This window comes from Rhinocladiella mackenziei (assembly GCF_000835555.1).
Source record: "Rhinocladiella mackenziei CBS 650.93 unplaced genomic scaffold supercont1.5, whole genome shotgun sequence".
NCBI classification, from domain to species: domain Eukaryota; kingdom Fungi; phylum Ascomycota; class Eurotiomycetes; order Chaetothyriales; family Herpotrichiellaceae; genus Rhinocladiella; species Rhinocladiella mackenziei.
Window position 1 is genome coordinate 1,848,001 of NW_013550600.1, and position 27,640 is coordinate 1,875,640.

The 27,640-nt window shown below is 49.6% G+C and overlaps 10 protein-coding genes across 10 annotated transcripts; 5 read left to right on the top strand and 5 right to left on the bottom strand.

The window, feature by feature from the left end:
- Window positions 1-253: 253 nt before the first annotated feature.
- Z518_07155 (uncharacterized protein) lies at window positions 254-3,678 on the top strand (the record flags this gene model as incomplete). Its single annotated transcript, XM_013415284.1, has 3 exons — window positions 254-3,234; window positions 3,283-3,326; window positions 3,377-3,678. The coding sequence occupies 3 exons, from the start codon at window positions 254-256 to the stop codon at window positions 3,676-3,678; spliced, it is 3,327 nt and encodes a 1,108-aa protein (XP_013270738.1).
- Window positions 3,679-5,088: 1,410 nt separating this feature from the next.
- On the bottom strand, window positions 5,089-6,785 carry Z518_07156 (uncharacterized protein; the record flags this gene model as incomplete). The annotated part of the gene is made up of 3 exons (XM_013415285.1): window positions 5,089-6,105; window positions 6,157-6,630; window positions 6,696-6,785. The coding sequence occupies 3 exons, from the start codon at window positions 6,783-6,785 to the stop codon at window positions 5,089-5,091; spliced, it is 1,581 nt and encodes a 526-aa protein (XP_013270739.1).
- Window positions 6,786-7,194: 409 nt separating this feature from the next.
- Z518_07157 (uncharacterized protein) lies at window positions 7,195-10,719 on the top strand (the record flags this gene model as incomplete). The annotated part of the gene is made up of 1 exon (XM_013415286.1): window positions 7,195-10,719. One exon carries the CDS (start codon window positions 7,195-7,197, stop codon window positions 10,717-10,719), a length of 3,525 nt encoding a protein of 1,174 aa, XP_013270740.1.
- A 421-nt stretch (window positions 10,720-11,140) lies between these two features.
- Z518_07158 (uncharacterized protein) lies at window positions 11,141-11,398 on the top strand (the record flags this gene model as incomplete). The annotated part of the gene is made up of 1 exon (XM_013415287.1): window positions 11,141-11,398. The coding sequence occupies one exon, from the start codon at window positions 11,141-11,143 to the stop codon at window positions 11,396-11,398; it is 258 nt and encodes an 85-aa protein (XP_013270741.1).
- A 32-nt stretch (window positions 11,399-11,430) lies between these two features.
- Window positions 11,431-11,655, top strand: Z518_07159 (uncharacterized protein; the record flags this gene model as incomplete). The annotated part of the gene is made up of 1 exon (XM_013415288.1): window positions 11,431-11,655. One exon carries the CDS (start codon window positions 11,431-11,433, stop codon window positions 11,653-11,655), a length of 225 nt encoding a protein of 74 aa, XP_013270742.1.
- Window positions 11,656-11,783: 128 nt separating this feature from the next.
- Window positions 11,784-12,923, bottom strand: Z518_07160 (uncharacterized protein; the record flags this gene model as incomplete). Its single annotated transcript, XM_013415289.1, has 1 exon — window positions 11,784-12,923. One exon carries the CDS (start codon window positions 12,921-12,923, stop codon window positions 11,784-11,786), a length of 1,140 nt encoding a protein of 379 aa, XP_013270743.1.
- Window positions 12,924-14,497: 1,574 nt separating this feature from the next.
- On the bottom strand, window positions 14,498-15,777 carry Z518_07161 (uncharacterized protein; the record flags this gene model as incomplete). Its single annotated transcript, XM_013415290.1, has 2 exons — window positions 14,498-14,575; window positions 14,677-15,777. The coding sequence occupies 2 exons, from the start codon at window positions 15,775-15,777 to the stop codon at window positions 14,498-14,500; spliced, it is 1,179 nt and encodes a 392-aa protein (XP_013270744.1).
- A 3,524-nt stretch (window positions 15,778-19,301) lies between these two features.
- Window positions 19,302-20,751, top strand: Z518_07162 (uncharacterized protein; the record flags this gene model as incomplete). The annotated part of the gene is made up of 2 exons (XM_013415291.1): window positions 19,302-20,273; window positions 20,362-20,751. 2 exons carry the CDS (start codon window positions 19,302-19,304, stop codon window positions 20,749-20,751), a joined length of 1,362 nt encoding a protein of 453 aa, XP_013270745.1.
- A 72-nt stretch (window positions 20,752-20,823) lies between these two features.
- Window positions 20,824-22,036, bottom strand: Z518_07163 (uncharacterized protein; the record flags this gene model as incomplete). The annotated part of the gene is made up of 2 exons (XM_013415292.1): window positions 20,824-21,748; window positions 21,825-22,036. The coding sequence occupies 2 exons, from the start codon at window positions 22,034-22,036 to the stop codon at window positions 20,824-20,826; spliced, it is 1,137 nt and encodes a 378-aa protein (XP_013270746.1).
- A 2,014-nt stretch (window positions 22,037-24,050) lies between these two features.
- On the bottom strand, window positions 24,051-25,440 carry Z518_07164 (uncharacterized protein; the record flags this gene model as incomplete). Its single annotated transcript, XM_013415293.1, has 3 exons — window positions 24,051-25,008; window positions 25,056-25,285; window positions 25,333-25,440. The coding sequence occupies 3 exons, from the start codon at window positions 25,438-25,440 to the stop codon at window positions 24,051-24,053; spliced, it is 1,296 nt and encodes a 431-aa protein (XP_013270747.1).
- Window positions 25,441-27,640: the final 2,200 nt, after the last annotated feature.

A 27,640-nucleotide genomic window follows, 5' to 3' on the forward strand; every position in this document is an offset into this window, starting at 1 on the left:
TGTAGCCTGTTGCCTCCAAATTTCTAGTTGCAACTTTCTCCCTACAAGAGTCCCAAATATTAATCGAGAACACGACTTGCAAACCTCGCACTCGGCCCTATCGCTGATTCATATGAATCCTAATATCCTCCCGATGAGTTCTACCTGACTTCGGAACTGCGATGCGCAATTCCACACTGCGAGCGGACGTTCCTGCGGGGTTCTTCGCAGACATCACGCATTCCCTTCCCACTTGTTTGTGCAGACCGTCACAATGGCGACCGAATTGTACCAGCAAGCGAACGACATCGACGGTCTCTTCGATGATGATGAAGTGATGGGAGATTCGGCAGCGGCCTCGCCATTCGACCAAAGTTTCAACTTGCCCGCCGAAGCCAACGATGAATTGAGTGCCCTGTTGAATGAAGGCGGTGGTGGAGAGGGTCTGAATTTGAATGAACTGAATGAAAGAGAGCTGGAACAAGGAGAAAAAGCAGATGATGCGGTTGACTACGAGGATATTGGGGATGATGAATCTTTGCCGGATGAGGAGCCGACCAAGAAGACTCAGGTTGAGATCGGTACCGACTTGCTGCCTGGTATTGAGGACAGCGTATTGGATGGTTTAGATGATGACGATTTATTTGGACCATCTAGTCCAATTTTGACGGCCCATGAGCCACAGCCAGTGGTGGCGCCGTCAAAACCGGTTGACAGGCCTCTCCGCGATGTTGATCAAGAGTCGGACCTCGCGTCGGAGCATGAAGGTGATGCCACCCGGGACATATCAATGCTTCAGCCGGAATTGGATGAGATCGAAGATGCCCAATGGCGAACGCAATTGGCGTTGTTTGCTCAGTCCGGCAAAGGCTACATTCCTACCACGGCTGAAGAAAATATCGAAGAGTGGTTGAAGCTTGAATTCCCTCATTTCAAGCGTGACGAGACACCTTTTTTCAACAAGCTCTTCCCACCGAGACCGCACAAATGGCAGGGGAAGACGCCGCTGAAGCCTCCCAGGCCAGTCCGGCCAGCCAAAGTCAATTTGGAGATTGAGCAAGACCAAAAGACCGCATTCAACTCCGTGGTTGCCGTTGCTACGCCCGAGATCACAACCGATCTTGTCAAGGCTCAAGAGCTCACCACCGTTGAGAAGGTTGAAGAATCTTCAGACGAGTCGGATCTTGACGAACCTCTTCCTGGTGGTCTGACCATGCGCGATTTGGAATTTGTGTGCACCGACTTCGATACCCTGTCCCATCTCGCACCCTCAGATACAGAAGTGATTGAAGTCAACCCTCGTGTCGTCGACAGCGATGATGAGATGTTTGGTTTCGATGACTTTGACGAATTCGAACAGCCCCGGAAGAAGCGTCGTCTAGGCCTGCATCCTCACGAAATCGTCTCAATTCATCAGCTGGAAGTTCCTTCGTTGGACGATCCTGAAAGACAAACGGCGAAAATCGCCCGAAAGGTCGTTCTAGATTTGAATGATTCAGGCTTACTCGTGGAGGAGGTGGACCCAGAGGCTGTCAAAGCCAAGGTCCGGCCAGGAGAGAAGACCATCGCCGTTAAAACTCTGAAAGATCGCCTTCAAACCCGGTTCAAGACTTCTAATGATGCCGAGTACGACCTCCTGAAACAGAACCACAAGGTCCGAGGACAGCTCACCAATTTGAATATTGAGCATTCGCTACCAGCTATACGTCTTCAGTACCCATACTACCAAGTCAGACTCTCTCTGCAGGAGCTCAGAAATTATCACCGGAGGAAGATGAATTTCAAGTACCCCATCACGTTCTCTCAGCCAGCGAAGATCAAGAGAAAACACCTGAAAAAACTCAAGACGGACGAAATATATGTCCACACCAAGGACCTCTCTCTGGCCGACAACTCGTCCACATTGCTTCTCGAGTACTCCGAAGAACACCCTTTGATGTTATCTCAGACTGGCATGGGCAGTAAGATCGTCAATTATTACCGGAGGAAAACCAAAGAAGAAACTTCCAGACCGAAGAGCGAAATTGGTGAAACGTCCGTTTTGCTACCGGAAGACAAATCCCCCTTCTATATCTTCGGTCATATTGAACCCGGTGAGACCATCTCCGCGGTGTATAATTCGATGTACAGGGCGCCCATTTTCCCCCAGGATGCCAATTCCCACGACTTCTTGGTAATCAGAGAATCCACTGGCCTCGGCGGACAATCTCACTATCTCCGCAATCTCGACAATGTTTATGTTGTGGGACAGGAACTTCCCTCCACCGCCATTCCAGGGACTCATTCTCGCATGGTGACCACCGCGGCAAAGAATCGACTGAAGGCAATTTCTTACCGCATCGCTCGGAAGAAGAAGAGCCATCGCATCCGTGTAGAAGAGGTCACCAAACATTTCCCCGACACAACCGATATGCAAAACCGACAGAAAATGAAAGAATTCATGGTATTCAACAAAGAACACAAAGAGTGGGAAATGAAACCTGGGGAAGAAGTGCCAAAGGAAGACATCATTCAAAATCTCATCCGACCGGAAGACATCTGCCTTCTGGAATCGATGCAAGTCGGAGCGCAATATCTGCAAGATGCGGGTTACGCCGACAACGATGACGAAGATGACACCAAGGACAAAGAAAACGACAACGATAGTGTCGAGCAGCAATTGGCACCCTGGAGAACCACCAAAAACTTTCTTCAAGCGACTCAAGGCAAGGCAATGCTCAAGTTGTACGGGGAAGGTGATCCTTCCGGCCGAGGTGAGGCATTTTCGTTCATCAAAACCAGCATGAAAGGTGGCTTCAGACCCATTGGCGGCTCCGCTCAAGATGCCATTGCTCTGAAGAAAGAATTGGGCGGCCATAGCTACAACGTCGCCCGCCAGCAAAAGTCCTACGAGGAGTCTATCCGCGGTATCTGGGATAAACAGAAAGCGAGTCTGAGCTCCAAAATTGAACCGTCAGATCTGGACATGGATGGCGATGTTGATGCCCAAGAAGACAAATATCCCGACCGATCCCATGTCCGATCAACGCCCATGTCGGGAACTCACACACCGGTAACATCCCGACGTCGGGATGATGAGACAACCACGTCATTTAGCCGACGCAGTGTCAATAGCCAAAGCCAGAGAGCCTTGAGAATTGTTCGCACCGTCGTGAGAGATGGTGAAAAAGTCCAACAAGAGCATTACGAAACCGATCCAGCAGTCATCAAGCAATACATGAGGATCAAGGAAATGGAAGAAGCTCAATCTACAAGGTCTGTACGGTGTGTGGATGAGTCTGGATATTGCTGACATATGCCTAGCTTGAATGACATCGTGCCTACCGGCGATGCCGAATACGATGCTCGTCAACGGAAACGGCAAGACCAACTTAGCCCTCTTCTAGGTATCCTACAGAGTTCGCTAACATTCACATCAGACTTGAAGAAGAACTGGCGAAACTCGAGAAAAACGTCGCCCGCAGGAAACAACGCAACAAGAACAAAGCTGCCGCAGCTGCGACTTCACCGGGCGGCACCGCCCTGTCACCTGACGCCGATGGTGGTGGCAAGAACACCCAACCGACGCAGCGGAAGTGTGCCAATTGTGGTCAAGTCGGCCACATCAAAACCAACAAAAAGTCAGTCAACTGTCGTAATTGCTATCTCCCCATTGATCGCAAGGTTGTGTCCTCATTCATGGACGCGCTGAGTTTTTGACGATTGAACGACGTCAAGACGAATGGCAGAATCGCTCTTCTTGAAATCGTCGATCCTTCACGCGCGAATCCTTGAATAACGCGATTGCACTGAACCCTTTTTGGTCCCCCGGTCTGACTCGAGGACTTGGTTTCGGTTCTACAGTGCGCACCTGCCTGGCTCCCTCATACAAGAATCACCCCACATGTCTTGATATGAAGGGGAAAATGGGCCCAACAACTGAAAGATTGGCGAAACTTGTCCAAGAGCTCGATATTCCCCATTTTCAATTTCCTTCACATTCCCCTCTTTCTCCATGCATTCACTCATTACTTCGATCATTCACTAACATCTTGAACTTCAAGGCTATGTCCCTTGCTCAATGGCACGATCAAGCAGGAGGACGGATTCAACAACGCTGCCTTTATGGGTGCTCCTCCTACGATGTCCTAGTTCCTAACCAATCGAAATACCCAAGCGTTGAGGACGGTGGATTGTGATGAAGATTGCGAGGGAGAAGGCTGAGAAAACAGTAGGAATATTGTCAAACACATAACACAAAACCGAACAATTCGGTAGTACTTTTCAGGATCGACTCTCTTTCGGTATCTTCAATTACAAACGAATACTCCATATCATGTTGCACACCGAGGTGTTCTCTCGTTCAATTGGTGGTGGAAGGGAACAATCGTGCGTTCAAAGCAATGCATGATCGGCGTACTAAGGACAAAAAGGATGGTTGAAAAAGTAAAGGAATGGGAATAGGGGAACTGCATCGCGTCGCATCGCATACTACGGACTGCATGGGACCAGGTCGGCCGGTTGAGGGTCTGTGTATTGAGTTTTGTTCTCTCGGATGGCAGGAGAAAAACATTAATCTCTCGTGTACATTGAAAATGAAAACTGTACCGCCACCATCAGTTTTGGAATGCTGCTTTTGACGAATTCCCATGCCCTCTCAAGAGATATTATTATGCATGAGACTCGCGAACAAAGCTGAATGGTATCGCTATAGTGGAAAGGAGGAACACACTCAAGCACTTTTATTTCACTTCCGCAGACTCTTAGCTCCGTACCGGCTTTGTTCCGCACAGGAACGCAGCCCTACGCTAGAAAAGGTTTATATTACGTATAGGGGAATCCAAATCTCAATCCAAATCGCAGCTCTGGCGGGCCCGGCTCATGATCACAAACTCGCTCAATGGGGTGTTTGTCGATAACCGTTAACGCCACTCAACCAGGATCAGAAATCAACGAAACGCCTCCGATTCAAACTCCGACATGCCTTGGAGACACTTTTTGCTGAATACGCACTCTTGTACGCGTGCCCTGAGACACGATCGAGAGTTACTCGTCCATGAGATTAAGGATGGTCAGGCATGGGTTTGGCAATGCCTTTCTTCTTGTGTGCGCCGATCCATGATGCCCCGCTTACTTAACACTCAAGCACTTGATGTCGAAGGTCAGCCTGCTATTTTTCGGGATCCCGGGCATACCCTTGTTGCCGTACGCAAGGTGGGCGGGAATAACTACTCGCCTCTCGCCACCAGGCTGGATGCCGGCCAAACCGATATCCCAGCCCTTGATGACCTCGCCGGCGCCGAGCTTGAAGCTGAACGGCTTTCCAGATTTGTTGCTGTCAAAAACTTTGCCATTGTCTAGTTTGCCGATGTATCGCATTTCGAGACGGTTGCCTTTCTTCGCGGCGGGTCCGGTGCCGATTTTGCGGTCGTCGACGGTCACGCCGTCAACTTCTTTCACACCGAGGGATGCCCCTGACGAAGGCTTGTCGGATTTGGCGGGGGTCGATCCAGATGGGGTCGGGCCCTGTTCGAGGTTCTTTGCGAATTGGACTTTCTTCTCCAAGCCAGAAGAGCTGCCGTTGGTTTCCTTTTCTTTCTTGGTGTCTATGGCAGGAGTAGATTCGACTGGGGCAGCCTCACCGTCGTTCTTCTTGAGTTTCTTCAATCGCTTCTTCTCGGCCTTTGTCAGTTTCTTGCTTTCGCCATTGGTAGCAGCTGAGGTGACAGTTCCATCTTCTTTCTTCAAGGATTTGGCCATGATGTCGTCGAGGTTGATTTCCTTATCTTCATCATCCTCGTCGTCTGCGCTGCCTTCAGCGGGACGTTTGTTCTTGCCTTTGCCTGTGTCTTTAACGAGTTTGGGCGCTTCTTCGTCAGAATCCACTTCGGTGATACGGGGATCGGCCAGGTCGTCCAGATCATCAGATTCTTCATCAGCATCGGCAAGAGCGTCGAGTTCATCTTCATCCGGAGATAGGTCGTACTCCTCTTCTGAGTCCTCGTCGTCTTCGTCGTAGGGGGATGCCGTACCGTCGTCCTGAGGGATCACGTAATTGCCAGTGAGATGAACGGTGTGGGTGCCCGAGACTTTGAAGAAGACCTTTTCGCCTTCGCCAACAACGAAATCAAGGGTTTGCTGGTAGTTCTGTCTGCCGTTAGACGGGATGATATTTGTCGCTCAAGAGCCGTGGCATACCTTTTCAGGATCGAGAGTGCAGACGACAACCTCGTCCATTTCGACGGCTTCGTCATCAGAGTCCTCCTCCTCATCGTCTTCTTCGCCTTCAGTGGCCTTGCCTTTGCCCTTAGAGTCTTTCATGAGCTTCTTTAATTGAGCCATTGCCTTTTCGTCCACTTCGTCATCGTCTTCCTCGTCTTCCTCGTCCGTCTCTTCGTCATCTTCCTCTTCAGCTGCAGGGGCTTCTTTTGATGCTTTTGATTTTGACTTCTTCTCACTGGGGCCTCCATTGATTTCTTCAGAGTCCTCGTCTTCATCATCTTCGAGTCCGGCGAGAAAGTCCTCGTCATCTTCGTCCTCGTCATCAGAGTCATCGAACATGTGATCTGGGACACGGACAATTTTGAGGGTTGCGCGAGCCGAACGCTTGTCGTCTGCGTCTTCAAACTCAGGCTCGGCGGTTGGGTCAATGGCAGCCATGGTCAATCGGAACTGAGGAAGTTTGGTTAGTATAACGACTAATGGACTACCATGACTACCATTTAATCCAATCTTACCATCGCGGCGAATTCAGGAACAGCGGGAACCATGATGTCGCCCGGAGGGACTCGCATGGCGTAGACCGCCACAGGCTGAATGCCTGACATGATGGAGTGTGGTTTCCTGGTATTTCAATTGATCCTAGCGTTGAGACTTGTGTAGCAGATGCAATGCAGACACACGTGCGAATGGTAGCGAATTGCAGCGGAAAGGGTCGAGGCTCCACGAAAGAGTTTCTTTTAAGTGACCCTAAATTTGCATTTTGCTGCCACAGAAACTGCAAAAATTTTTGGCCCTGGAGAGCCCCTAATCGATAAGAAGAACCACCTTGCCTGTTAGGGGATGGTTCTTTTTCTGCCTGCGCTCCCCCCGCTGCAAGCTCGCGCTTTTGGGTAACGCGAACCGGCAAGTCTGTGCCACAAGTTCACGATATTCTCCCTCGCAGTCCCATATTTCCAATGGTAGCAGCGGATATTCCGCTCCTAGTGTCGTTATGATGTTGTCCCATTATCCACCATGGGCTCCCGACTAGAAAAGAACTCCACCTTGGTGCGGAAACGCATCGAAAGCCATACCTTCAGCGACGAGCAAGGCGAAGAATATGAGGCGTCCAAGTTCGGGGGTTTTGCCGACTACATGCGGAGGAAGAAGATCAAATTACAAAATCTTGATGTTGAGATCCGCTCGAATTCCACCGATAAACCTCCCATCTTCCGCGGCGTCGTCGTTCATGTCAATGGCTACACTCAACCTTCCTTGAATGATCTTCACAATCTGGTTGTCAGCCATGGAGGAGGATTCCTACAATATCTTGATAGCAAGACTGCTGTCACCCATGTCGTGGCAAGCAACCTCACTCCCAAGAAGGCTGTCGACTTTGCGAGGTATCGCATTGTCAAACCGGGATGGATAGTGGACAGCATCAATGCCGGGAGATTATTACCTTGGGATTCGTACAGATTGGTCGATGAAGGCGTTACACAGAAAGTTCTAGGATTCGAGAATGGTCAAATTGTCAGTCAGGCGAATAGTCAACGACGGGGCTATCGCGATCAGCCCGAGACCAATTGGTATGCTTCCCAACTTTGCAAATCTCCGGGAGATCCAGTGGCGAGGGCCGTGAAAGATGTCCAGTCACCAGCCCATAGTCTGGACAAACTCGAGTCTGCCGATGAGGTCGACCATGATAACGATGTGGCGATGTGCGTGGAGCCTCCCCTTGACATGGATGGTGACATTCCAGTGGATGACGATGCCCAAAAACTCGATGCGCCTCAAGACAGACCGGCTCAACCAAATACGCCCCACCGAGATCAAAGCGCCACCTCGTCTTCAAATCAGGGACCAATGCTTGAGGAGCGCAAACTTACAGCTGAAGAGCATAATGCCATTCTACTCTCGAATCCGCATTTGGCCAAGTCAAGCACAGCGAACCCAGATTTTCTCAATCAGTACTATCGTGAATCCAGATTGCACCATCTGTCAACATGGAAAGCCGAGCTAAAAGCTCAAATCCAAGCACGCACCCAAGAGAAGTCATCGTCACAAAAGGCCCAACAGAAAAGAGCTCCTGGTTCCAGAAGGTACATTATGCACGTGGACTTCGATAGCTTCTTCGCCGCTGTATCGTTGCGCAAGCATCCTCAACTGGTTGACAAACCGGTCGTCATAGCCCATGGTAGTGGGCCTGGGTCTGAGATTGCCAGTTGCAACTATCCCGCCAGGAAGTACGGCATCAAAAATGGAATGTGGATGAAATCAGCGTTGGGCTTGTGTCCAAACCTGAACTTGTTGCCATATGACTACAACGCATACGAGGAAGCGAGTCGGCAATTCTATGACTCTATCCTGGCCATTGACGGTGTCGTTCAGAGCATAAGCATCGATGAGGCGCTTATCGACGTCAGCGACCAATGTATCAAGGCGGGTGGCACTGATGGTAGAGGTGTCACGGAAGGATCTATCGACCGCGAGCAGGAAACTGCTCGGAATCTCGCGCAAGGCCTTCGAAACTCCGTCAAAGAAAAGACTGGCTGTGATGTGTCTGTTGGAATCGGAGGTAATATTCTGCTGGCAAAGGTAGCACTCCGAAAAGCTAAGCCAGCTGGGCAGCACCTCATCAAACCGGAAGAAGAACTGGATTTCATTGGCCAGTTAACCGTCACGGATCTGCCCGGTGTCGCATGGAGCATTGGCAACAAGCTGGAAGAGATTGGGATCAAATACGTCAAAGATATCCGGGAATGTACCAAAGAGCGACTCATCAGCGCATTAGGCCCCAGGACTGGCGAGAAGATCTGGGACTTTTCTCGAGGGATTGACAAGCAAGAAGTGGGGGACCAAGTCGTCCGCAAATCTGTGTCGGCCGAAATCAATTGGGGCATTCGATTCATCAATCAACAGCAAGCAGATGAATTCGTGCAATGTCTTTGTGACGAGCTTTCCAGGCGCTTACTCGAACAACTCATGAAAGGGAGACAATTAACCATGAAGATCATGCGAAAAGCCGCAGATGCCGGAATGGATCCTCCCAAAAATTTGGGCCATGGGAAATGTGACACTTTCAACAAAAGCGTGATGCTTGGAGTGGCAACATATGATGGCGCCGTCCTGGGAAAAGAAGCAATTTCAATTCTGCGTAGCTATGGATTCCCTCCAGGAGAGCTTCGTGGGCTGGGAGTCCAAATGCAGAAACTGGAACCTCTCAAACCATCGGGCACGGGCAGTGCCAGTGCGCGGGACAGCAGTCAGCGTCGACTACAATTCAAGAAGCCGTCGACAGCCGCATCGAAACCACCTTTGGAACCAGAGTCTTCCACCACGCCACCGCGAAAGCCTTCACCCCAGCTCAACGATACGGTCGACTCCACTGAAGACGTTCCGACCCCGGAAAAATCCAAAGCCGACAATACTATTCCCAGTGCTCTTGATGCGAATCGTTCATTTAAAGATGATATATCTAACCAGAAACCTCTGAATGTCAGCGGAACTCAGTTCATCATCCCATCCCAAATTGACCCTGCTGTAGTGGCCGAACTTCCAGCAGATATTCGGGCTAAAATCGCACCAAGGCAAACGAGCATATTGGACAGCATCAAAAATATCAGTCGCTCTGAAACACCACCCAACGACCATTGGTCCCGTTCAGTTTCACCAAATCCTAGTGATAATGAAACTGCACTTCCACGCCAGAGTCAGCTTGATCCTGAAGCTTTGGCGGCCCTTCCAGACGATGTGAGGGAAGAAGTGCTAGCTCAGTATAGGGTCCAAGAGATGCCAGTGAAACCCTTCCGCCAAAATGGTTTTCTTCAATCTCCAAACATATCTAAGTCTTCGGTTCCTCCAAAGAAAACATTGCTCACCCCCACTAAAAAGCAGAAATCGATAACGTTATTGGGCAAGACGCGGTCGAAACGAACAGGTGATTCATCTTCGACTCTCACACAATCCAATTTTGTGTCCATGTCGAAGTCGACCTCTGGCACAGATGATCTCGATTCATATGCTTCTGACGAAATCTCGGAGTCCTTTTTGAATGAGCTGCCCGAGGACATCCGCTCTGAAATACTGGCTGAACAGAAAAGAAACAGGATGAAGGCTAGATCTGGGTTGAACTTCGAGAGCAACAAGAGGAAGCCTCAGTCCACCAAGAAAGGAGAGCCGTTGACACCGGGACAGCAGAGGTTACAGCTGGCGAAACCGACTGAGAAGCCCACCTTCACTTCTCAAAAGCTCAGCTCTCTCCCGGAGCTCAGAGATGCAATCTCAGCTTGGGTTAGAGAATTCTGTTCTGATGGCGAAAGCCCCGACAAAGACGACGTCAATGCTCTTTCTACGTATCTCGGCAAAGTTGTCTCTATTGAACGGGACATGGCTAAAGCCATCGCCGTCGTCAACTGGCTTGGGCTGGTGCTAGAATACGAAAATTTCAAAAGTGAAGACGTTCGGCTTTCATGGAAGGATGCTCTGAATGTCCTGAAGAAGGACGTGCAAGCAGCTGTGAAGGAAAGGGGCCTGCCTACAGTTGTCTTTGAATGTTGAGAGAGGTACAGAAAATCATGTAAGGATTTCTCCTATTTGATGAGACTAATGAGACGATGAATCCGTTGAGTATGCCGCTCCTGCCCCAGGCCCCTCTGTTGTCTCGAGTCTTCCCTCGCTGGAACTCCAGCACCGTTATCATCAGACGTCATGCGTTCTTCAAAGATATCGATCGGGGTGCAATTCATCGTCGACGGCTTCTTAATGTCCCCTGCGTTAAGAAATCGGAGGGCCCAAAATACTTTGGCGAAGAACACTCAATATTGGATATTGATACGGCGACTACCTTGAAGAGGGACACGCAGATGACGCTTTGGAGCCTGAGAATCAAAATCTAGAGCTCAAACAGCTCCAACCTCCTAAGCCAGCCACATCTCAAGTGAGCCAACACCGGCAAGAGGATCAGAATATTGTACCGTCAATGGCTATAAACCTTCCTCCTCAGGATTTCCCTATGCCCAATCTCAACCTTCCGCTGGTTGATAGCGTGAATGACCTGAAGAATCCGATTTTGGAAACTCCAGCGCCAAGGGAGCTATTAGAGAAAAAGTATCTCAGTCCTGGGGCTACCCTGGTCGAAAACGGAGTCCAGATTGACGGGTACGCGGGAGACGTCCCTGATGAGAACATTCAGCCCAAATTGAAAAGAAGAAAGAAAAGAACCGGGCATGAGACATGATCTTGCAGGATCCTAACACTGGTCCCAAGCCCATGGGGTACGAAAAACTCAATTGGTTTCTATGGTACGAGTATCAACAATCGGTCATGGTCAAGGACGTTGTTGAACAAGTTCAGGCCGAAGAAAGTCGAAAGACTAGGTTCAAGGACAATCTTCAGGGAGGCAACCGTGAGGATCGCAACCTAATTTACGAGAAGCGGATATTTGTGGATGCGGGAGGACGGTTGCCACCGCGCCACAAAGCCTTAATCTTATAAACGTTCATTCTGCTTCGCATTAGAACAATACATAGCCCTAGCATGGAGAAATCATTGTCATTCCATTCCTATCATAATGTCCCTATTCTAATTCTCTACACATGCACAACCAAAAATCCCCGAGTCTTTCAGATTTGATTCTTGCATGCCTGCTCAAACTCCGCGCTGAAAGGATAATCAATATAACCTTCCTCAGACTTGACTTTGTAAAAAGTGGCCCGATTGTATGGATTCAATTCGAGGCCCTTCTTCACTCTGAACGGCAGATCAGGAGTGGACAGAAAGTATCTTCCAAAGACAATCGCGACGTCTTTGTCCTTGAATACCTCATCCACCTCCTTCATTGCGGAGTCAGGCTTGAAGCCACCGGCGATCAGAACGGGGCTTGTGCCATTCCACGTATCGACGACGAAGTCGATCCTCTCGGTCGCTCCATGCACGTCCGCGTTGCCAGCGACTCGAGACTCGACCACGTGGATGTAGGCCAGCTTAAGCTGCTTGAGACCCTGGAGTAGGTTTGTGAATTGAGGGATAGGGTTCACCATCTTCATGCCCTGGAACGGGCTGAATGGGCTGATTCGGAAGCCCACCTTGTCGGCGCCCACGGCATGGGCAACCGCTTGGGCGACTTCAATTCCGAACCGTGATCGGTTCTCCACGCTGCCGCCGTACTCGTCCGTGCGCTGGTTCACTGTATCCTGCGTGAACTGGTCGACCAAGTAGCCATTGGCGCCGTGGATCTCGACGCCGTCGAAACCGGCTTCGATCGCATTGCGCGCGGCGTGCGCGAAATCTGATATGAAGTTCTTGATGTCCTCGTGCGTCATCTCACGAGGCGTCGCGTGCTCGCCGTCCATGGGGACCGGGCTCGATGAGACGATCTCAATTCCTTCTGCCTTCGCATTAGCGGGATTGGCCGTTCGTCCCAGGGCCCAGAGCTGGCAGAAAATGTAGCTGCCTTTGGCGTGCACAGCGTCGGTGACTTTGCGCCAGGCAGCGATTTGCTCTGTTGACCAGATACCGGGGACATTGGCGTTGCCTGCTGCGCGTTGGGAGATGAATGTGGCCTCGGTAATGAGCAGGGTGCCGGGGACTGAGGCGCGTTGGCCGTAGTAGGTTGCTGTGAATGAGAGTTGGACGTGGGAGTCGTCGGCGCGGAAGCGGGTGAGTGGCGCCATTATTATCCGGTGTTGAAGGGTGAGATTTCCGAGTTTTAGGGGCTCAAAGAGACGGGAGAGACCCGATTCTCTCGGTGTAATGGAGCCCATATTTGGTTGTGTGGTGTGTGGTGTGATGTCGTCTATTTTGAAATTTTGTGTTTGAGTTGGATGATTAAGCGTTGATATGTGTACAGAAACTGATGGATGGCTAGATGTATATACACAAGTATCTCTAAGAACAAAGCAGCGTATCCTGTTGGGAAGGAAGATTTCGAGTGGTGAATGGATAGATGATAGATGATGTATGGACCTGGCCGCGCACCAGCACCGATATCGATATAAAAGTAGGGGTGCAAGTTGTATCGATAATAGGTAAGGAATCAGCGACTTCCATCTCCTTTTGTTCTGATTGGATGACATGGCAGCACCATGCCATAATCCGTGTCATATTCCATGTCATTTTCCGGCAGCTCGGAACCAACCAAACCAAAAGATCAAGGCGGTGCATTGGACATCTGCCGATTGGGAGGGAATTTCGGCAACTAATCTCCAAGAAGGAAAAGTAGTGGAGACCGTTTGCCGTCTGAGGGTGGACCCTAGGTGCTGTGCGGTATGTACGGAGGTGCGAGGCTGACATGGACAAGGACTGTACATGATTAACAAACCTTGGTATATGTCACTCATACACACTGATGAGAATGAAAATGATCAATATACGCGCTGAGCCTTTTGCTTATCTGATGTCGAAGTCACGCCTTGGAGGAATTTTCCAGATTGGTTTTGAGGCACGTCCCGTCTCTTGGAGAGTCAGCGTCAAAAAAAGTTTTCTTTGGCTTGAGCCCATGAGATCATCTCGTCTCTTGCCCGCACACGATAAGTGTGATTAGCGGACGGATCGGGGCGGTAGAAACTGTGCTATATCGTGGATGAGGTAGTGGGTCAAGAGCTTTGGGGTCTTATGTAAGCGCATGCTGCTGCGAAATAACCAGCCTTCTAGCAGCATGTATTGAAGTCTGACTTAGCGGGAGCTGATGGATAGACACCAGGGTGTCTGGAGAAGCTCAGCCTCGTCCCTCGACATTGGAGCAGATGATTGGCCAGAGCGCTATAGGTGGGAAAATTTAGGCTTGGCGCCAAGTCTTATGGAGAATATTATTCCAAGATTGCGAAATTTCAAGGCATCTTCGGGTTCAGATGCCGAAATTCCTCAGGGATCGTGAGTCCATCACGTTCGAAACAAGTCTACATCTACTTTTGAACTTATAACTGATAAACAATCGCCGAATTATCCTTGAAGCCTTTGAGCATGTAAACAACGGCTTGAGGTGTTTCACCACGTTGACAGACATCACCAATCCGATTTTTTCTATCAAAACGTCTCCCAAGCCTTTCAAACTCGAAAAAGTCCAATTCAACATCAGGTATGTCATCGTGAATTCATTTGGCGCTATGTAAGAGACATGATATCGACCCAACGGGACCAAAGTCACTAATATCATTGAAGCCGAGAAATTGCCATCCCTCAAAAGGTGACTCGCCTGTTCAATTTTCCAGGTTCTACTTCCTCTCTTCCACCAGGTGGTATTGTCGCGTCCAAGTTGGCAAAATACCTGAATAATTTTCCGGGATCTTGTCTTACTTTGGTCCTTGTTGATGGGTTGATGACGGGGTCCAACAGGACATCAGTCTCGACCAGCATTGACACGCACCACCACACAATTGTCTTGCAGGGCAATCCACAATGCTTGATGCCAAGTATCCTGCGCATTTCACAGTATTCTTTCCAAGCTTTGAAGTGCATTAGCCCGATTTGTCGGTCACCTGCACAATACTCGGATAGCGCCAGGAAAAGAAAAGCTACCACATCTTCATCACTCGAATCTTTCTGATTGGCCAGCGCGGAAATTCTTGACCGAGTTGTCGCCAGGATACCGTTCTGTCGCGAAGCAAGATACTGATTCCTTTCAGCGGGGACACCATCATCTTCAGTCGACGATGAGTTTCGTTGGTGATAATATACACTGAGCAAGAGCACCATGGTTTCAAAACACCATTGGCTCGAGAGGGCAAACGGCACGAATAATGTGAGTACGGGGTCATAAGTTTGCACGATTTCTGGATATCTGTCGAAGCCAAGCATCGTGACCGCATTCGCTGTGAAATAACGAATGAGATTGTAATCAGGAGGCACTAGTGATATAGTTATTCTGGCAACCGGGTTTTCAAGTCCAGCTCGTAAATTGTGGGGGTGGGGTTCGTCGGACTCAAAACCCTGATTTTGCCACATCGCTGGTTGTGCTGGTAGGCTGTTGCCGATTTTGAGTCCTAGGGACAATCCAAATTCGGAATCGGTCCTCAGGCTAACCCGTCGGCGCGTTGAGTCCGATTGCGATGGCTGACGGTCGATCTCGAGTGTACCTGCGTTCAACCCTGGCGACTCTCCCTCCGGCAAAGGAGAAACGTTCGATCCAGGCCCGTTTGTTCGGTTGGGGCATTCTTCTGGCGAACGACCGGCACTTTTGTTGACTGGGCTTCCCTCCGAAGAACTGTCCCGGATTTCGAGATTGGCTACTATGTCGAATTTTTCCCTCGCCACCGACCCAGGTGAGATTGAACGTGATCGTTTTCTCTGCGGCTGTGGCGAGAATCGGACGTTATCCTTCTGGAAATCAATGACGGCTGAATAGTGAGAAATGACATTCCTTATCACTTTTCCCGATTTGGCTGGAATGTCAGGTTGTTCATTCGACGCGTTTGGACCTGACTCAGGGTTTTCCTCCTTGGGTCGCATCCATCGCAGCGGCAAAAATTGATTTCTAGAAACCCATTCAGATCGCGCATCTCTTTTTGACCTTACGCGGTTTTTCATCAGGTGAGCTCGGGCGGTTTCGGTAACGCCACGTCTGTTGATGTCGTAATCTACAAAGGTAAACGACCTCCCTTCTCGTTTCTTGGTCGCCATCCTGGTTGTGGTGTAACTGCAACAGGTGGAGTTCTTCCGTGGACAATAAACTTTCCCGGGGTTATAGAGCCTTCAGATACAAATCCTCGGTCGGTGTCCAGGACAAGTCCAAAATTTTGGCCTCCCGTCAGCTAAGGCACTTAGACGACGTCGGCGTTCCCTTGCTCACGATTCAACAACAACTTGCGTGAGAAGTTCCCTCAGGATGCGGCGAACCTGGCCAGACAGGCTCAATTGTGATCCAATCGGATAGCTTGGTGGCTTGAACCGGACACGGGACTAAACCCTTTTTTGAGAAGAAAGAATTTTTTCTGATTGGTTGTATTTGATGCGCCTACAAGCGAAGAAGTCTCAAGAACTACTTCAATTTCAATCAGATGAATCCCACGCCATCTTTGTGTGGCGATGGGCCATTTAACAACGATTCCAATCTCATCTGAGGAGGGCAAGTCGTTTCGGAGCCTCCAACGTCCAGACTAGGCTGCAGAAGCCGGACTTCGGCCTAGAGGACTCCCACAATCTTCGTATGGATTCCCCGGCATTAACCATGATGTCCAGACCCTGTCTCATGTATCAAGGCACTGAAGTCCTCCAATCGACAGAGCTAGAATCTTTGTCATCCCCCGTCGCTTTGTTCAAATGCTTTAGTCATTGCATCGAACTAGAGCATGAAACACCGTATGAAGTCATGGGACTTCGAAAAATGTCTGCGAGTTCTCTGCAATGCCTCTGCGCCAATGCCACTTTGGCTGTTCTTCCCACCTGATACGAACGTGGACACGAAAAGCTTTTCCATCGCATTTCTTCCCTCGAAGCGAATCATATCTCCATCCAATTATCACCAATATCCCGGCCGAAATTCAACGCTCTGACAGGACAACAAGCAAACCCCTGAATGTTCAAAATTTGGGGAACGGTGGGCCTTGATTACGAATCTAAGAAGTCCCACCAGGGCTTTGAGAGCGCTCAAGGCCGTCCTCCAAAGTCATCCCCCATTCCGCGCGCGTTGCTGACTGCATATTTCATTCATCCCCGTCCTTGACAAGATTCCTTAGCGTTCACCGATGTCACCAGCAGGACTGTCATCTCGCGATCGTGGGTAGTGTACTAAGAACTTGCGGCGGCTTTCAAGTTGAGGTGTTGAGAAGTCAGCGAGATTTCACCTGCCAAAGGTTTAACCTTGCGACATCAACGGACCTTTGGGCACTTCTGAAAAAGTCTCTTTCACTATCATCGAGAAATACTCCAGGGGCTGCCAAAATTATACTCTAGATGGCAAATTGATAAGCATATGTGCTGGTCTGTATCTCGGCTACCGGTTCATCTTGTCCCCAGACATGATTTGCTTCGCTCACCACTAGTCCGCCTTCCAAAAAAGGCTTGTTTGACGCCACAAGAGCAGGGACTGATCGTTGTATGTTTTGAAAATTTAGGTACAAGGATCGTCGGAGGGAAGAGATTCGCCTTCGAGGGTGACACCAAAAATAGCCAAGTGATTTATCGGAATGCTCAAGGTCCTTGGGGAAGACTCTTCTTCTGCATATGACGCGCGGGTTAACGGAGATATCCACTCTGTTCCTGTCACACAATCGGTGGATGGACATTGACTCTTGTTGAGTGCTCTGCCTGTTTGGCAACTGGTCCTGCCCGATTGCCAGTATATATATACGTTTGGTCGACCCCCCCCTATATCCTGAATAGGAATGATAACCCCTTTTCCAATAACAGGGAACTGGCTACTGTTCGGCAGTTCCAAAGGCGAATGTGGATGATATCTCATAATGAAGTGCTCTGAAGTCCTTGAACTGTTAGTTTCCCTGCTTCTCAGAATGCTGCCCTCGTATTATTCATGCGGAACAGTCGATACATCTCGAGGGTGATCTCTTTTGACCATCACGAGCCTGACACAACCCGAGAGCCCCCGGATTATTAGCACCTAAAAAGTGCCAGCCAGAGGCTAAATTGCTGTGGTGATTAGCGGACGACGAGGCATGTTCGCTTGCAAGAACACATTTCTACAATATCTCCTCGGAAGCCAAGCCGGCAAATAGACCATCTTTTGGCTGTGAAGCATCGAGAGATGTACTCGAATGTACATCTCCCAGAGCCTCTCGTAGCGTGGGGACGTGGCCCTCATGAGACAGGGGTACTTACTGAAATGCCTAGCAGAGGTGATCGTCATGTGCATGGCTTACAAGTCAACGCAGGTTGCAGGGAACTTCGCCACCAATTTTGATGGTTGGTAGTGCTGCTTCTGCAGACTTTCTTCTCTCACTGCTAGGCCAGCACATTGCCCTCCCATTCAAGGCGCATCCGTCACGCCTATTTTAACCTTTTGCGGAGGGACCCCGTCATGTCATGTCTAGATGATGGGCTGTATTTCCACATGCTACGAGACTGTCTGAAGGTGCCGTTCTGCTCAAAACCAGTGGCCCAGTTACCGGTTGGCACATGATATGACGCTTGAGCTAGAAGCACAGTCTGGCCAAGCTAGGCGGCGATGGCTGCCTGCATCTACGACGGCGCTGAGCGCAGGACACATAATATCTGGCGTCAGTATTCTTCATGAAAGGTAAAAGTTGACGCCGCAATCTCCACCAAAACGAGGGACTGGACTGTCACGGAAAATGAAGATCACTTCTTAATTCCATCCGGAACTGGAAACCCCCGCTTTTTGCACATCAAAAGGCTGCAGAGTAAGTAATCAAAGCATGATCCACGTAAGGAAGTGTGATACATAGCAAGGAAACTCTTGGTCGTGACATGGAAACATGAAGAAGAGAAAGGACATGTCTTGGAGATCTAGGAGTATGGGAGTCTTGTCACGGATTGAATCACAATATTCCGCTTCTTGGGGGAACTTATTAGGCCGATGCGCCCGGAAGCGGCAAGTCTGCCAATTACCCGACCATGCTTGAAGGGGGATGCCCGTTAAATTCGAGATAGATTTCTCGGCGAGGACTTTCCGTACGGGGTTTCCCCACCTCCGTGATTATTGAAAGGCGCGGTAATACATCCCGCTATTATTCGTCAACTGGGGCGTCTGTCGGCATATTGGCTCAAAACACTTCGTCCCATCATGCATCAAATGCCGGCCGGGTGGGATGTCTGGTGCTCGATGCAGGATTCGCACGAGGCGGAGTGGTCTATGATAATCCTACGGAACCATCTTTGTCCGCATTGAATAATACAACGACCGTTGAGATAATACAAGCTTGGGACTGTTGAACTGCTTTCATCGGCAAGCTCCATGCATTTTTTCATCTCCGGCCAATTATGATACGATATTTTTATTGGCAAGGCTGGCCAATAGCGCAACATCATTTTGTTTGTGTGCCGAGGCTGAGAACATCACTTTTCTGGAGAGCACTGCCTGATTCAACATCACATACCCTCTTCAACTACCACAAATTCGTGCTTCATGTGTACAGAACTCTCACCTGCCTTCCAGAAGAAGCATGAGGGATATTTGACGGTGTTAAATAGCCTAGCTCCCTCTAAATCTTGAAGTAGTTGTCAACAAGATGGCCACAAACGATCATGTTCGAGGAAATGATCCTCGCGGACGAAAACGTGAGCGTGACAAACAAAATCAACGACGAAAACGGAAGAAAGAAAAGGATGCCTTACAGAGCCTCGAGCGACGGAATAGGTCTTTGGAGAGACAGGTACACGTACTCTACGACGCTGCGGAAGGAAATGTCCAGCATCTTTCGGATATGGTCAAAACTTTGCAGGCGAGAAACCAGACTTTAAGCGAACGTTTGATACAAGCCAACAACTTTGCTCGACTCTGGGTTGCCCAAAACAGCGATCATGAAGATGCTTCAACAGTCCAGCTGAATGCCCGTGATCCACTTCCTGTTGACAGAGATTGCGTAGGAGGATTTTCGAACTGCCGCAGTGGTCAAGCCTTATTTGGTCTTGACGCGGATGGTAGGAGCATTTTCCTGAAATCAACATCCTATGCCATTGATGATTCACAAGTGCATGATCTTTCTGGAGAAACCGTGGTCTCATCAGCCGTGGGATTTGCTGATTTCAACATCTCGAGCTTAAACGGCCAGATTGATTGCATTTACCAGCAACCAACACCTGGAGAGCACTCTGAAGCTGTCTCAATCCGAATGAGGCCTGATCATGACTTGATTCAGCAACAAACGCTGCATACTCCCGCACACTACAGCGAGGCATCCAAGTTGACAGTACCTATCCACAAGTTGGAGCGTGTACTTGCACTTCCGGAGTGGCAGAGACTCCCTGCGAAAACCGAAGGACTTCGCAAATGCCTTGATCCTCTAGGTCCCATGGTACAACATCTGCGAACATCTCCTGAGTTATTTGAACTGTGCAGCCCGCAACCACAGGCTCTCGATCTCATGTTCGGCGGATCACTGAATGAGCTGGCCAATGCCATTTTTCAGTCTACAACCCACACTCCGCTACGCCGCCCGGAAAAGTTGGCCGCAACTTGGATGAACTATTTGATCACCAGGGTATGTGTATCTCCCACCCTTACCTTGCCCTAGTGCTCTTGATTTTCCCGCTGATACTTACTGACCGACGGTATTGCTACCGCTGCAGTGGATCATCGACCCATCACAAGACAATTACCATCGCATCCCGTCCACGTTCCGCCCAACAACCACGCAACTCTTTGTCCCTCACGCCCCGGTCTTGGACTATATCGTCTGGCCACAGATGCGCGACAACTTCATCCGACACGGGATGAAGTACTGTCGAGGAGAAGTTCTCGGCCTGCTTTTCTGCACTTGTCGCGTCCGCGATAGTCCCAACACCGACTTCGTCGTAAGGAGTGGCGGCGGTGAGTTGCAGATCAACCCGGAGTTTTTGGAACGTATATCCGATGTCGAGGGATGGGTTCTTCTGAGGACATTCTGGACGGAGTACCCGGAACTTGTGGTCGGGTTGGACCCTCAGCGAGTCATGATTTTTGAAAAAGACCTCGTCTGATTTCAAATTTCGAACCTTGACGACATTGTATCATGTCTGGAACGAGTCTACTAATTCTATTGCGCCTCTACGTTATGATCTCACAGTTTCTTGTGACGATTTCTCCGGTTTATGGACCTCAATCACGAATTTCCCAACGCCACCCTTCCCGCTAAAGACTTCCTGGCATCCTTTTTGAACGTCCTCTACATCATCCAACTCCGCAACTCTCCCCACGACGGTCTTGATGAGCCCTTGATCGAACCATTGACTGAGTCTGTTTAGATCATCGGCGCTCGGCCGCATATAAAGACGCAGATACTTGACGCCGTATCTCTGCGAGCGGTATTGGATAAATGCACCTATCGTGTTCATAATCCAACGCAAAGAGAATGCCATGTCCGGCGCGATCTCCTTCAACTCCGGCCCAAATGCGGCGCCGCTGATACTGACGATGACGCCGCCCTTCTTCATGAGATGAAGACATGTCGTTCCCTGGTTCATGGTGTTGTACATGAATTCCACAGAGCCGGGCGTGATGATCTTCGTGGGATCTTCCATTGTATAGTCGATTATCTGATCCGCCGCGTCTTTCCCCAGCAATTCTGCCACCTTGACCACCTTGGACGTCGAAACCGTGGTGATGACCTTGGCTACTCCGAAGACGTTCTTGGCCAATTGAATTGCCATACTCCCCGTCGCCGAGAGGCCTCCTGGTATGTACACGGTTTTCCCCTTCAGTCCGCCGTCAAGGTTTTTATTGGCTATATCCAGAGCTTGCAGCGTCGTGAGCGTTGCCAGTGGTACGGATGCCGCTTCGATGTGGGAGAGGGAAGTGGGCTTAACCGCCGTTGCGGACACAGTCGATAGAGCGTACTCGGATGCTGTTCCCCGGCACTCCTCGGGCACGCGCGAGTAGACTTCGACGCCAGGCTTGAGCTCGGGACAAGAAGATGCGACACCTTCTCCGACGGCAGCGATCGTGCCGGAAACATCGTATCCAAGTTTATGCGGGAATCTGTTTGCAACAACCCGTAATGTCAGCGTCTTCCTTCTTGTCACGTCTCAACAGATTGGATATGGAAAATTCGTACTTGGTTGACAATATCATCTTCGCCAATCCCGACGCCACCTTGACATCAATAGGGTTGACCGATGCGGCGTGGACTTTTATCAGGATCTCATCTTTGCCGGTGATTTGGGGGACTGGGAGTGGTAGCAGCCGGTACTCATCAGGCTTGCAGTACTTTTCAGTGGCAAGGGAGCGCATGGTGAAGGGAATTTTTCCGTTTCCTTCGTGTCCCATATCGTATGGTCTAGGAATCGTAACTTGGTGAGGGACGAAATCAGGTCAAAGCGGAGGACACAATAGTAGAAGACCAAGGAGTCCTGCAAAAGTAGAACAGCAAAAAAGCAGGTTCATAATTAACATCAAACAACGTCCCGACCTATGGTGGATGGTGCCAGCAACATTGATAGAACGAATTTTTGCCAATCTAAAACGACGTAGCATACTTCACATGGACTTACTTCTACTCTCTGGCTATGAATGCTACCGTATCCACACAATCAGTACCAGCGCAGGCCAAGGGGCAGGAAGACACTATAATTTGGAAAACATGGGTATCTTCAACAATGTGAACACTTGGACAGTAGACGGCGTATCCATCCGTGGACTGGGTTGGCAGCCTTGTGGGGTGGTGGATGTTCGGCGTGGAGCCGGTGACTCGCCGCTGGTGACTCGCTCATTCCTTGGCAGCGGAGGGAGCCTCCAACATCCCGTATCATCGGTACAAAACTTGCCATGACTTGTGATTATATTACTCAAATCGGGCTTCCGTGGGGATTGATCTTTACCCTAGCTGAGTGCATATGAGACAGTCTTTTCCATGCTTCACATACATTAACGTCTTGACTTTGACGAATAACTGATCACTCTCCACTAGCAACGGTTGTTCTTTTGGAAGCCGCATTGACATAGCAGAACGAAACGATTCTGGCCGAAGATATCTTCACGGTCCAGAACGAGTGTCCGGTGGGTTAAATGTTGATAATAGGTACCAAAGGAAGCCTCAACCAAAATCTGTGAAGGTAGGGAGGTCGCCCCTGTGAACTTGATGAACTTCTCATTGAAACTCTCCCCAAGTGTGACCATCCCTTGATACTCAACAGAATGCGACGGCTCTGAAATGACTGCCATCCCTCCCAAGTAAGCCGCGTGGGAAGAGATCGACGGAGACTCGCCAAAGTCTCCACCGTCGTCAAGGCCGGAGTCGTGTGGGAAGTAGGCATGGCTACGAGCTGAAGATTGGGTGGATTCTTGCAGAGGCTACTCCATAGACGCAGGTGGGGGTGGAAGTTGAATAAATGAATAGACCTCGTCAATTTTCGGTTTTCGTCCGGCCCCCGATAGAAAAGGGGGGTTTTGTCGGTCGCACTCGGTCACGCTCGGTCACACTCGGTCAGTGATAAAAAGAAAAAGTCATCTTGCCGGTACCTCAAACCATTTTATGACAGCTGTGGCAGGCACTTATCAGGTTGATATCACATTTTATCTGCGTTTTCTGTCGTCTAGCAACAGTCGATACCTCTTGGAGGCACTCACTCTCCGCGTATGGAAAGGTATGCAGACGACTTGGGTCCTATCACGCGAGTTCTTTTTCGAGGACCCTGTTGGCAGCGTGTCTTGTACTACCAACGACGTTCGTTTATGCAAGCAGGACGTGCTGCTCACATTGGTCCAAGACCACAAAGCCGCAGGTAAACTTGAATACTGCCATCTGGCCTGACTGATGGCCGGATCTGGAGCACGAAACGTGAGGGATCGTCTAAGGTTGTTGCTATCCACCGAAAGACGGCAAGTGTTGTCTAATGACTTGTATCCTGCATCAGCCTTGAACCCTGAAGTCTTTACTTTTCCTCCACATTTTCCAATCTTGATATTTAGTTGGCTTCGTTATTCCGACCAATGAAATACGGGGAAGGCTAAGCCAGTAACACAATCACTGCTCCTCGATGAAGGATTTCCTACTCGGAATCATCGATTTACACTTATGATTTATTCGATAATAGCATCAATAATCTTGACTTCGGGGAAAGCATAAGAGCCATCCGCCATCTCTGGTAACGCGCCAAACAAACGCACTGTACAGGAAAACCATTTGTCAGTATGGGAGAGCAGATGAAAGGACAGTTGTCTGGCGCCATATGTACACACTTACATGTTATTGAGAAAAGCCCCCCTCCTGCTGGTGCAGGAAGCCAACTAGAAACATATCAGTCAAAACGGCCGTCACAAAAAATTCGGCAGCTAGTGAAACTTACTTATCCTTCCAACTAGCTGGCGGTTCGACATCATCCGGCTGAATCAAGATATGGAATTTGCCATTGTCCCTGTCCTTCAGTGAGATGTTGTCCGGGTATTTCAATTCGCTCCGATCGCCCAATGCATATCGGTTCAGTTTGTTCTGCACGAAGAAGTGTTGACAGTTGTAAAGTGACAAACTCCACCATCCGGTGGGATTCAGTTTGGGTTTGCTGATAAATGTAAACAGACATGCTTGCTTGGGGCCGATCTCCAGTTCTGGAACACCCGGACGGGAGAAATAGACCGGATAAAGAGCCTGATCGGAACACAGTCGAAGATATCCCCGGACTGCTGTGTCGTACCGTGCCTGGTAGAAAGATCTGTAGTTTCCACTGATCAATGAAGAGCTTGTGACCCAGCCATTTCCCAAGGGATGCAAGAGCCCGGCTGTCGTTCGTAGGGCCATTGCTGATACCGTCGCCGATGATTTCACGGTGGCCAAAGAAGTGTTGGGTGGCTGAGTGAATTTTCCGAATCGTATGCCGGCTTTCTCCAGCATTTGTGCCACCCAGCTCCTGTCTGCGAGAACTATTGGCTGGTTATACGGGGCCAAAGCTGCCGTGAGTTGGAATACTTGTTCTTCTAAAGAAGCTGGAGACGACGGATCGCCAGCTACCTTCTTGAAAATGCTCAGGTCCAAAGGTGGCGCGATTGTGCCAATGTTTCGCGGCACAGGGGATACTGCCTTTTCATCTTGGAGCTGATGAACAGTCTGAATATCGACTGGGTCATTTGCAATGAGAATTCTGGTCAAGAGTATGCCATAGGCGGTGGGACAATTAAGATAGGCTTTGTATCCGCCCGCAATTTCCTGGGTTTGGAGGCCGAAACTGTCGTTGGCAAATCTCAGAAGGTAATTTCCAGCATGTTGGCCTCCAACACTCCCGATATTTGCGAAGTTGTTGCCGTACCTTTGCAAAGTCAGAAGAATTATGCCAGGGAGTGCTCGGGAACACACATATCATAGAAAGAGAATAGCCAGAAGCGGCTTCCGAATTCAGGCACTGTGACCGATAAGTCGAAGGCAGACAAGTCCAAAAATACTATCGAATAAAGGGTATCATTGTTTGGTCGGACCACACTTGTGAACTCGGAAGTTGCAAGGGTTCGTGCGTGATAGAATGTATTGGTTTTGGCATCCGGATATCCCTGTACCAATTTCCCGTACGACCACAGTGGGAAGCCGTACTATTTGTTGTTACTGAGAGTCTGAAAATCATGTGCAGAACTGTTACCTGAAAAGCAAATGACATGGCATCTTGAACTTCGTGCTCGGGACCAAATGCTTCGGCGACGATCTGGTATTGGGGCGCCTCGGGTTTTGCTGTTCCATTAACTGCCATAGTTGCTGCATCCATCTCAATCAACTGGCGAGTCGAATATTTGACTGCAACCGAGGCATTCTGTTGCACAGAATGACTTTATATTATGTGAAGTCGATCAGCATGGGGACGCTTAGTCCCTGGAAACCGCGCGGCAAGTGTTCGGTGTACTTCGCCGCTCGACCTGTAGGGATCTTGCGGAGAAACTGCTTGGTACCTGACCCTGGTCATTTGGCAGGGCTGGAGAACGGCCCGTGGGAGGTCGAATTGGGCGTTTGACGAAGATGACTCGGAGCTTCCAACATGTACATACAAGATCATTGCTTCTCCGTCGTTCAGCAATGTCGTTGGACGAAATGGGGTTAGAGAGCTCGCTTAGGATTTCGCGGTTCATGTTCACCACAAACGGAACGGAATATATGGAAAAGGCGACTCGCCGGTAGTGACTCGCTTCAGAATGGCTTTGAGTGTTAGCAGCGCTCAAGCCAGGGTATTGGTTGGAATAACCGACAATCTCCCACACCGAGGATACCGAAGACACCGAAAGAAGACAGCCAATCGTGCAGGAACTTTCTAAGCATCTTGGGACCTCCAGTGAGGGACCCGTCAATATCCACAAATTGCGCTGAAGGTTCGAGCGAAGCATCTCGCTAGTCTTTTGGGAGGCGAGAATGAATCATATTCTGGAGCCAAGAGCTCAGATGAGAAGTGGGAAGTCCTAGTGTACTGTAACACAGAGGACATGATCGCAATTAATAGAATAGCCAATGTCGTCCCGACGGTGGAGGAGTGGAAGAGTGCTTCCTACACTCGACCTTCTCTCAGTCTACTTCCCGGCAGCAATGAAGATATAAATTCTCAGTGTACTCTTCATATATGTATGATGCTGTCATGGCTTCAAGTTGAGAAAGCCCTGTAGGAGGAACTCCTCCAGGAGGAAAAAGATTCGATCTTGCGATATCCTCTTGAACACAAAGAAAGAAGGGTTGTCTTCTCTGAAACTCGACTTGGCATGTCGGCCGACACTGCCTTGGTCATGGGATTTTGAAGAGATACATCAACTGTGGTGGGGGAGTGAAAGGCACCTTGCGAAATGCCATCTTCATTGGGAAAGACAAGAATGGTGTGTTATGATCTATGTCCCTGCCTTTGGCCCCGATCCAATGGCTATAGGACTGACCGGACTCTTGTACCCATAACTAAAACTACACATTCCAACTCATTTGGAATCTTACATTCGCTGACAACTCTCCTCCTTTCGCTACTGGCTCTGTCTCCTCGGTCAAGTGGATCTTGCTACGACCGTGCTGACCCGGACATGATGAGATGGTCCACTTCCGCCGGTGGTTCTATGCACGCAAGCCAATGGCTATCGAAGGGTTTGTATATGCAATGAAATTCAAGCCCGGCAACAGCTGGATGAATACCATTAGATGCGACCGGGCTGGCCGGGTGATTGAAACGCTCAACAGCTGCTCTCTAGAGTGCACGCAAGAATACATATCTTCAAACTACTTGTCATGACATCTTCGACCTTCTCCGTCCTAAACGTCCTGACGTTGTGGAACGCCACGCAGCTATACCTTTTCGTTTGACGCCTCGGGGACCGTTGGCTCTGGCGACGATACCGCGGCTAATTACTACGAAAAGCCATTGGCTCCCTGATAAGCGACGACAGAAACACCTGAAGCCTGAGTCTGTTCAGGAGCCATTCGAGCCGCAGTTATCAGACCCGAAGGATCTATAGACGTTCTGTGATGGCCCGTTTCATGACTTTCAATGTCCTGAATTTCCAATATATCTGCCAGTCAACTTGGCTCTAGGCGCGCAGTGATGAGTCCGGAAGATGTCCCATGAAAGCGACGGAATAAGAGCATCATGCGGAGGGCTGTGTCGAATTCTCGTTGGGTAAGCTTAGAGAAGAACGGGGATTTTGGTCGACTTTCGCCTGTCCCTGGCTTGTGGTATTGCTTTGCAGTGGATCGATGCCGCCACAGGGGTTGCAGCAGCTCGATTTACTCAGGTCTTCCCACATGGAGATGCCATTGACGAGCTTGAGAAAGCAGTCTATCAGGGTAAGATGGAACAATGAGACTTCTCCGTTGACAAGCATGATCATCTCTATAATTATTCTATTTTGATGCTGTCCCCCGCAGGATCTCTTGGGATAAGTCTTGCATTGTATTACAATAATAGGAAAATTGATTTCAAGAGTCTGCCA